Source organism: Corapipo altera, unplaced genomic scaffold (genome assembly GCF_003945725.1).
Source record: "Corapipo altera isolate COAL_440 unplaced genomic scaffold, ASM394572v1 106, whole genome shotgun sequence".
NCBI classification, from domain to species: Eukaryota; Metazoa; Chordata; class Aves; order Passeriformes; family Pipridae; genus Corapipo; species Corapipo altera.
The window spans coordinates 57,476-67,432 of NW_020885019.1; the positions used below are offsets into that span (position 1 = coordinate 57,476).

At 61.0% G+C, this 9,957-nt stretch overlaps 1 protein-coding gene across 1 annotated transcript; it reads left to right on the forward strand.

Annotated features, from left to right (window-relative positions):
• The first annotated feature begins 2,063 nt into the window (after positions 1-2,063).
• Positions 2,064-8,820, forward strand: HDGF (heparin binding growth factor). Its single transcript, XM_027667703.1, has 6 exons — positions 2,064-2,222; positions 7,519-7,595; positions 7,692-7,830; positions 7,920-8,096; positions 8,174-8,364; positions 8,491-8,820. Exons 1-6 carry the CDS (start codon positions 2,136-2,138, stop codon positions 8,495-8,497), a joined length of 678 nt encoding a protein of 225 aa, XP_027523504.1. The 5' UTR covers positions 2,064-2,135; the 3' UTR covers positions 8,498-8,820.
• Positions 8,821-9,957: the final 1,137 nt, after the last annotated feature.

The following is a 9,957-nucleotide window of genomic DNA, read 5'->3' on the forward strand; positions in this document are numbered from 1 at the left end:
TTTGCAGTGTTTTATAAGAGTTTTGCACTGTTATACATGGGTTTAGACCAGTTTTGCACTGTTTTACGTGGTCTTACACCAGTTTTGCACCAGTTAAATGTGGGTTTACATCAGTTTTGTACTGTCTTACACCGCTTTTGCACTATTTTGCACCAGTTTTACATCACTTTTACACTGTTTTACGTGACTTTCCATTGTTTTACACCAGTTTTTCCCTGTTTTACATGATTTTACACCTGTTTTGTACTGGTTTATGCCACTTTTACACTGTTTTACATGGTTTTGCACTGTTGTTGTGATGTTTTACAGTGGGTTTTGCACAGTTTTACACTGTTTCTGCAGATTTACATGGTTTCACACTGGTTTTGTGCTGTTTTACACCAGTTTTGTGTCATTTTGCACCATTGCACACCTATTTTGCACTGGTTTTATATGGGTTTACACTAGTTTTTTACAATTTTACACCATTTTTGCACAGTTTTAAATAATTTTACACCATTTTTGCGCTGGTTTTGCACTGTTTTACACCAATTTTTCACTGTTTTACGATTTTACATCAGTTTTATATTAATTTACACCAGTTTTGCACTGTTCAAATGGTTTTGCACTATTTTGCACAATTTAACATTGATTTTGCACGGGTTTACATCAGTTTAGCACTGTTGTACCAGTTTTTCACTGTTTTATGATTTTACATCAGTTTTATATTAATTTACACCAGTTTTGCACTGTTCAACATGATTTTGCACCATTTTGCAGTATTTAACATTGATTTTGCGTGGGTTTACACCAATTTTGCACTGTTTTCCATAGATTTTGCAGGGGTTTACGCCAGTTTTTGCACGAGTTTCTACAATTTTGCACTGTTTTCCATTGATTTTGCACGGGTTTACACAAGTTTTGCACTGTTTTACACCAGTTTTGCACTGCTTTATATTGATTTTGCATGGTTTCACAGCAGTTTTTGCAGGGGTTTATACCAATGTTGCACTGTTTTCCATTCATTTTACACAGGTTTACACCAGTTTTGCACCGTTTCACAACAGTTTTACATTGATTTTGCACGGTTTTACACCAGTTTTTGCATGGTTTTGCACCAGTTTCTGCAGGGGTTTACACCAGTTTTTCCAGGGGTTTATACCAATTTTGCACCGTTTTCCATTGATTTTACACGAGTTTTGCACCGTTTCACAACAGTTTTACATTGATTTTGCACGAGTTTACACCAGTTTTTGCAGGGGTTTACACCAGTTTTTGTAGGGGTTTATACCAATTTTGCACTGTTTTCCATTCATTTTACACCAGTTTTGCACCGTTTCACAACAGTTTTACATTGATTTTGCACGGGTTTACACCAGTTTTTGTAGGGGTTTATACCAATTTTGCACTGTTTTCCATTCATTTTACACCAGTTTTGCACCGTTTCACACCGGTTTTACATAGATTTTGCAGAGGTTTACACCAGTTTTTGCAGGGGTTTCTACCAATTTTGCACTGTTTCACATTAATTTTGCACTGTTTCACATTAATTTTGCAGTTTCACATGGATTTTGCACGGGTTTACACCGATTTTACGCCAGACCCCTCCATTTCCACGGCCAGCCCGCGGCCGGGCCGTCCCTCCGGGTGCCCCCCCCGGGCCGTGTCCCCCCCCCGGGCCGTGTCCCCGCTCCTCGTGACACGCCCGGCCTGGAAGCATCCCAGGCCCCCAGTTCCACCTGCGGCCGAGGGACATTCCCGTCCCCGTCGGGTTTTTTCGGGGCCGCGTTCCCGCCCCTCGCACACGCGGCCCCGTGGGCGGGCGGTGGGTGTTGCGCGCCCAAGGCAGCGCTGCACGAACCTCCGAGCGCATCCACCGGGAGGAGGAGGAGGAGGAGGAGGAAGGGAAAAGGGAAAGGGGGGGGAGGGTGGCGGCGGAGGGAGGGAGCAATTGAATTTCAAACACAAACAACCGCATGGGGCTCGGGCCCTCCGCCGCCGCGCCGCGCCGCCGCTGACCCCGGGGCCGCCGCCGCCCCCCGCCCGGGCTCCGCGCCGGGGGGGGCAGAGCCGCCGCTGCCTCCCCCCCTTCACCCCCCACCCCCTCCTCCCCCCTCCCCCCGCCCCCCCGGTCCCGGGAGGAGCCGCCAGCCAAGATGTCCCGGTCCAACCGGCAGAAGGAATACAAATGCGGGGACCTGGTCTTCGCCAAGATGAAGGGTTACCCGCACTGGCCTGCCAGGGTAAGGAGCCGGGGACGGGGGAGGGGGGGAGATGGGACACACCGGAGCCCCCCCGGTGCTCCCCCCGGTGCTCCCCCCGGTGCTCCCCACGGTGCTCCCCGTTGCATAACGCGGGCGGCCGCCGTGCCCCGGGGCGGGGGGGGAGCGCACCGGGGTCAGGCTCCCCCCGTGTAACGGCGGGAGGGGGGGGGGCCCACATTGGGGTCAGGCTTCACCTCCCCCAGCCCCCGCTTCCACCGGGGGATCCAACTTTACCGGCACCTTATGTAAGGCCGGGCCCGGCGGGCTCGGGGGTTACTCGGTACCGAGGGTTTGGGGAGGCGCTTTCGGGTCATTTCGTTGGGTTTGGAGGGATTTAATGTGTTGGGAACAACGTCCCGGGCTCCCCCGGGCCCCTTTTGTGCTGTTTATTCATTTCTCTCCCGGGGGGGGGGTCAGGGGTGGGGACCGCGTGGCTTCTGCCACCGCGTGGGAGCGGGGACACCCCCACCCCGGGCCGGTCGGTGACCGGGACCGCATCGTGCACCGGGACACGACGCTGGGCCAGCCCGGGGCGACCCCCCCGGGGTGACCCCCAGGTACCGGGAGGTCTCTTTTCCACGTGGGGGCCGCACCACGACCCCCTTCCCGCTCCATTGCGAGACCCCGGGGAGGGGACGGGTCGCTCCCGTTCTGCTTCGCCGCTGATTTGGGGCAGACTGGGATTGGAGACCTGGGGGGGGGGCCTCAGTCAACCCCCCCCAGCCGGGCCTGGCCGCAGGTCCCCGACCGTCTGCCCCCGGCTCTGCGTGGCCTTACCTCTCGCCACGGGTGCCAGAGAAGGTGCCAGCGCTCGCCGGGAGTTTGGCTTTGGAAAATCGATATAATTACTGAGGACTTAGGACGGGAAAGGGGGAAGGGACGTCAAGGACCCACCATGTGCCGGCCCTGCCGCCTGCGGCCCCCGCTGCTGTCCCCACCACTGTGCCCACCAGTGTCCCCACCAGTGTCCGCACCACGGTCCCCCCGGCTCCCACCGGAGCCACGGCCGTGGGCGCTGTGCAGACGTGGGGGTCCCTGAGCCCCTCGGGGCCTGGGGGGGTGTCAGTGCCATGAGCCCAGCACCCCCCCGGGATGAAGCCCCTCGGCCGCACTCGCCCGGAGCCGTCGGGGGCTGAGTCCTCGGCCGGGGGCCGTGGGGAGCTCTGGCTACACGACACGGCGCTGGTTTATTTTTAAGCGGTTGATGATGCAGTTTAAAATTTCCTTGGAGTGTTTCCCCCCCTCTCCCTCGCCTCCCCTCCCGGCCTTGCTGCAAAGGGCGCTGGGGCCGCCTGGAAACCCCAAATTGAGCGGAAAAGGGGAGGAACGGCGCGGTGGGCTTTAAAAGGCCGAGGATCCCCCCCGTCCCCCTCATCCCCTCCTCCTTCCCCTCCTGGGTTTGAATAACTTTTGTTTGGTTTGTCGGGTTCTGGCGGGGAGGCCGGGAGGGGGTTGGGAGCCGTTCGGATTTGGCACTGGCCTCCCAACGCGCATTTGAAAGCGGCTTTGCGAGGAGGAGCCAGAGGGATCCCTGGGAGCCCGGCGCCTGCTTCCACCACCGCCTGCTTCCACCACCGCCTGCTTTTCCACCACAGCTTCTCTTCCCGGGGGGAAGAGCGATGCTCCCCTGGGCCCCCAGCACAGACCTGCTGCCCCATCATCCTCCTCCACCCATCCCATCCCGGTGGGGTTCGGCCCCGGTCCCCAAAAAGCCCCTCTGACAGATGCCCCCATGGGGGGTGACGCCGGGTCGGGGCTGAGCTCCCGGGGACCGAATTAGCGCCTGCGATGTGCCCGGGGCCACTCGGGTTTCACACCCCACTCTGCTCCCAGAGGCTGATTTCCCTGCCCACCATCATGGCAGGAGCTGCTCAGGTGGGCAGGGAGCAGGTTTTCCCCCTCCTGGGCAGCCCTCGCTGAGCCCGGGGGGTGCTGGTTGCACCGGGGGGGATTTGGGGTGCACAGCCCTCCCCCGGTGACTAATCAGCCCAGGTGAAGCAGGCAGGGTTTGCCCGTGACTAATCAGGTGCTGTGATGAAACGTTACCCGGCCACGCGTGGCGTTGGCTGGGATATTTGTTTCCAACCAGGTGTGGCTGGAGCAGAGAGATATGGCCGGGGAAGAAATGGGGGGGAGAGCCGGTGGTGCTGCAAGGAGGGGGGTTATTCCCCTGGCCCATTCCCTGGGGATGGTCCCCCAACACCAGCAGCTCAGCCCCCGCCTCCAGTGGAAACCTCTCCCTGAGAGAGGCAGTGTTAAATGGGGGAAACTGAGGCACAAGAGCAGGGAGGTGAGTCACTGGCACCTGGAAGAGGGTCCCTGGCTCCCTCCTCCCCTCATCCCATCTCCACAGGTTCCTTGATGTAGGACTCTCACTTCCACCTGCCCTTTGATGCTTCCCGTCCATGCTGGATGTGCAGCCCTTCCTCTGTGTGGGAGCACAGCAAGGGACAGAGCACCAGCCCAGGGGTTGGCACCACACCGGGGGTCCTGGCATTGCCCCCCCAAGCACCTCCTGTTCCATGGCTGGGTGTGTGGTGGGCTCAGGATCCTGCCAGCCAGACCCTTTGGAGCAGACTCCGGGTAGTTTGCTGCCCAGTGCCCAGTGCCCAGCATGGTGCTGGGACTGGGCCCAGCGATGGCCCCAGGGCTGAGGAGAGCTGTGGGAAGGGTGTTATGGGTGCAGCTGTGGCACTCGGGGATGCCACAGCCCCCAGCCCAGTGCATGGCCCTCACTCCCACGTGCTTCATCAGCTGTGTGTGACCCACATGAGTTAATTCCATTAATTCCCCTTCCTGACAGCCAGCTCCTCACTCCAGCCTTGTCCTGCTGTGGGGAAACTGAGGCAGGGAGGGGCTGCTCCCAGTGCAGGGTGGCTGCATCCAGCCGTGCTCCATGGACCAGTTGCAAAGGTGAAGTGCCGAGGTTGGGGGCAGAGTCCAGACGTGCCTGTCCCTCCCCTGCCACGCTCCAGAGCTTCCCCTCCCAGGGGACCTGTCTCAGGCTCTTGTTTTCAGCCCCCCCCAGCCCCTGGGACACAGAACCCTGGGCCAGGCCTGGCTGTGGCACCACTGCCATTTGCAGGAGCTGGCGGGGGGACAGCGATGGGCACCGTGGACTTTACTCCAACCTGTCACCCCCACTGCCACCGTCCAGGGAGTGACAGGGACAGACAAACAGACATCCGTGGTGCCTCAAGCCCTGGGCCCCCATTGCGTGGCGATTTGGGCAGTGGGGGGGGTCCAGAGGGGTGAGTGGTTTCCAAACAGCCAAGGCCCTCGTGGCGACGTGCTCTGGGCACCGTGAGTCCTCTCGGGGTTTTTGGGTGGGTTTGTGCCCGCCTGTGCTATCGGTGTCCCCACCGGGGTGTCACTTGCCTCCCCCATGTCCCTGCGCCCCAGTCCCTGCCTGCTGTCACAGATAGAGCCACCATGTAGAGCCACCATGTCCCCTTGGGGTGCAGGAGGGGCTGATAAGGGGCTGATGTTGGTGGGCACAGGCTGTGGGGGGATCCCAGAGGCCAGGGGTGATCCTGGCTTTCCCCTGCCCTGTGCCCTCAGCCAAGGACAATTCCCGGCCTGGGGATGGGCAGCGGTGGGCTCAGGGACACAGTGCCATGTGCCAGCCACCCCTGTCCCTGCCGTGTGGCACCTTTCCTTGGGGAGGAAGGTTTGGAAACTCGCTGGGGGAAGGCACAGCCGGGGGGTCTCCACTGCCCGTGTCCTCAGCTTTGGGGCTGGCAGGGCCTTTGGCACATTGTCCCAGGAGTGACCTGCAGGAATGAGGCCTCTGGGCAGCAGCATCTCCTCGTGGGGCTGGGCTGGGCTGGGCTGGGCTGGCGGCCGCCCCTCTGAGTCACATCTCCTCCTCCTCCTCCCCCGCCACTGTCGGTGCCACGCGGGGACAGAGCTGCTGCTCCCGGCTGCCACCGTGGGCCAGGGTCCTGCTGGAGGCTGCTGCCAGGGCCAGACTGACCTTAGCACCACCAGGGACCATCCCTGCTCCTGGAATGTTCCTGTGCCTGTGGGGAGCAGGGGGCATTGGGACATTGGGGCAGGATGGTGGTGGTGGCCCTGGGACGCTGGGTTGGGGGTGCAGAGGTTGAGGGCACATCACCAATCCCAAAACACACCTGGATCCAAGAGGATGGGTGCAGAATGGCCTGGATGCCTGTTTGGGCGGTGGGGATGGCACAAAGGCACATCCCACCCTGGAATGGGATGTCACTCCAACCATCCACCGGGTCCCAGTGCCCACACGGAGCCCCTCGCCAGTGTCTCCTCCTGCCCGGCTGCCCCTGGGGCCGTGCCAGCATTGCCCCTTGGCAAAGGGGCACGTGTTGGTTCCATTCCCAGGTCTGGGAACGAAAGAAAGAGAAAACCTCGGCCCTCCATTGCATTTGGGATGGGTTGGTGACATGCTGGGAGGAAGAGGGGAGAAACCCCAGTGACAGGAGTCCTGTTGCAGCACCCTGGCCCTGCTGGCTGGGGAAACTGAGGCTCAGTGAGCCGGGGGGGTTGTGGTGCCTTGGGAAAGGTTGTGCCATGAGTCAGCAGAGTGCTGGGAATGGGACCCAGCACCCCTGGGCACCGGCACTGGCACCTTCTAGCCTGGTGACGTGCCAGTGCCCGCCCCGAGACCCCCACCCGCATCCTCCTTCGGCTCCTTCCACCTCCCTTTGAGGCTTTCTCAGGGAATTTATGGCTGCTGGCTGCAGGGGGGGTTATTTTTAGATGCTATAAAAAGCAGCCAGAGTTGCTTTCGCTCCCTTCCCGCTTGGCGCCTCGGGATTATTCACGCTCGGTGGAGCAGCACCTGCCCATGGGGTTGGCACCGTCTGCCCACTGACCCCACAGCCCTTGCCGGGCTGTCCCCTTGTCTGGTGACCCCGTTTTGGCTGGGGGGGTCCCTGTGGCAGGACGGTGTCCCCTGGGGCACCCTGATCCCTGTGCCCCAGGCTGAAGGTGACGCCTCTGGCTCTGCTGGCACTGCCGGCAGCGCCTGAATTTGCTGAGTGTGTCTGAGCTGGTCTAGACAAGGGCTTACGGGGGGGTGGGAGAGGGGGACCCCTGTGACCCCGCTCCGGTGGGCACAGCCACTTGTTCCACTGGCCACTATTGCCAGCTGGTGGGTGAATTCCCAAGGAATCGTGTTCTCCTCCCTCCCCAGGCTGTGCCTGTTGGTGGGACACCAGGCTGGGGGGATGTCCTGGGATGATCTGGGGAGCCTTGGGGGGCTCTGCCCTCCCTTCTCACCCCATCCTTTTTGGCACAGATTGATGAGATGCCAGAAGCTGCAGTAAAATCCTCCTCCAATAAGTACCAAGTCTTCTTCTTCGGGACCCACGAAACGTGAGTGGGAGCCGGGGCCCAGGGAGTGCTGATGGGATGGGCGACCCCGGGGCTTTGGGAGAGACCCCCCCTCACCGCTTTTACCCCCTGGCACAGGGCATTCCTGGGGCCCAAAGACCTTTTCCCCTACGAGGAGTGCAAGGAGAAGTTCGGGAAACCCAACAAGCGGAAAGGGTTCAGCGAAGGTTTGTGGGAGATCGAGAACAACCCCACGGTCAAAGCCTCCGGCTACCAGGTGGGTCACGAGCTGGAGGGTCCCAGCGCCTCCTTCCCCCCCCAGTCCCTTTCGTGTGTCCCCTCTGTGAGCCCCCGGTGTCTCCTCAGCCCACCCAGAAGAAGAGCTGCCCCGAGGCGGCCGAGCGGGAGCCGGATGGGGATGGGGAGAAGAAGGGCAACGCCGAGGGCAGCAGCGACGAGGAGGGGAAGCTGGTGATCGACGAGCAGTCCAAGGACAAGAACGAGAAAGCCGGGATCAAGAGGAAAGCGGAAGATGCTTTGGAGGTAGCGGGGGGGACACTGGGGACAACGGGGACCTGGGCAAGGGGGGCTGGGCTGAGCCGAGCTCTCCCCCCACCCAGGACTCCCCCAAACGCCCCAAGGATGCGGAGGGGCAGGAAGGGGAGAAGAAGGTGGACAACGAAGAGGCCCCCAAGGAGGAGCCCAAAGCCAACCCGGGCGAAGGGGAGAAGAACAGCGACGCCGCCGACGCGCCGGACGCCAACGAAGCCAAGCAGGAGGGCAAGGAGGAGGTCAGAGACCACAAGGAGAGGTGAGGGTGGTGTGGTGATCCCTGTGCCCCACAGCCAGGCTCCTCCTGCCTGCCCTGGGCCTGGGGGGGCATCCCTGCCACGGTGGGGTGTGACAGCGTGCCCGGGTCTGTTCTTGGCCCCCACAGCCTGTAGCAGCTTCCCCAGAGAGCTGATCCTACCCCGCTGGCTCCCGGGTGCTGCCCCGGCGTCGCCCTCGCCGGCTCGTCGTGTCCGGAGCTCCTGGACGGCAGAAACCGACCCCAAAAATGAAATTTCAAAAGGAAAAAAAAGAAAAAAACAAACAAACAAACAAAAAAACCACAGAAAAAGGAAAAAAAAGAGAGAGAGAGAGGAATGCAGAGCAGCCCGGTACCGACCCCGAGCGCCCGCCCTGCCGTGGGTGCAACGCTTTGTATTAGTGATTCCTCGGGGCTGAGCAGTTGATTTGAAATAAAAGCGATTCTTGCCTTTTTAAAGCGCTTTCCGGGCCCTAGGTCAGCCACTGCCCAACCCCTTGGGTGGTTTTGGGGACCCTTTGGGCTGCCCAGAAGGGCTCTGGCAGCTCTGGGGTGTGGGGCTGGAGCACATGGATCTGGGGCTGCTCTTGGGAGGGAGCAGGGGCTGGGACTTGGGACTGGGAAAGAGCCAGGGGGAGGTTTCAGAGGGGAGATGTTTAATAAAATAGAAACCATGGAATCCTGGAATATTCTGAGCTGGAAGGGACCCACAAGGCTCATTGAATCCTGTCCCTGCACAGGACACTCCAAAATTCTCCCAAATCCCAAAATCCCAACGTCCAAGCACTCCTTGACCTCTGGAGTAATGGAATATCCTGAGTTGGAAGGGACCCATTGGGATCATCGAGTCCAGCCCCTGGCCCTGTACAGGACACCAAAAATCCCACCATGTGCCTGAGAGTGTTGTCCAAACATTCCTTGAGCTCTGGCAGGCTCAGGGCCATGGCCACTGCCCTGTTCCACACACACAACCCTGTGGGGAGAGGCCAGCCCGGGGGGGAGGATTTGGCCGTGCCCGGATCCCTGCAGAGGGGACAGCGGGGACCCCTTGGTGTCCCCGAGGACCAGCCCCGGGGGGGACGGGCAGGGCAGCAGCAGAAAATGGAGCCGCGGCCGAGCGCCAGCCCCGGCGGGACTATAGCTCCCGGCAGCCGCTGCTCGGCGGGCCGGGACCCCGCGGGAGCCGCGGCGGGGTTCGGGGGGGGGGTCGCGGGGCCCGGGGACACCGGGGGGACCCGGGGGGGGGCGGCGGGACTACAGCTCCCGGCGTGCAGCGCGGCAGGACTACAGCTCCCGGCATGCACCGCGTCCCATCCTCCCTTCCGCGGGCTCCGCAGCGCCCCCTGGCGGGCCCGGGCGGCCCTGCCTGCGCCGCACCAGACCACGCCCACCCCACACGGCCACGCCCCCTCCAGGCTCCGCCCCCCCGGAGCGCGGGACACGCAGGTGAGCGGGGAGGGGGTCCGGGACTATTTTGGGGGGTCTGTGGGGCTCTTTTGGGGTGTGTGGGGGGCTCTGTAGAGTCTTGGGTCCCTCTGTGGGCAGGGGACCTCTGCCGGACGCCTGGGTGCCATTTCCGGGGGTGGGCGACTCTGC

What these genes read in the sequence shown, in the direction of transcription:
- HDGF (XM_027667703.1), top strand. Translation starts at nt 2,136, where the DNA reads ATGTCCCGGTCCAACCGGCAGAAGGAATACAAATGCGGGGACCTGGTC. An exon ending in TTCTTCGGGACCCACGAAAC is followed by an intron (nt 7,596 to 7,691) that starts GTGAGTGGGAGC and finishes CCCCTGGCACAG; the next exon opens with GGCATTCCTGGGGCCCAAAG. An exon ending in AAGCGGAAGATGCTTTGGAG is followed by an intron (nt 8,097 to 8,173) that starts GTAGCGGGGGGG and finishes CCCCCCACCCAG; the next exon opens with GACTCCCCCAAACGCCCCAA.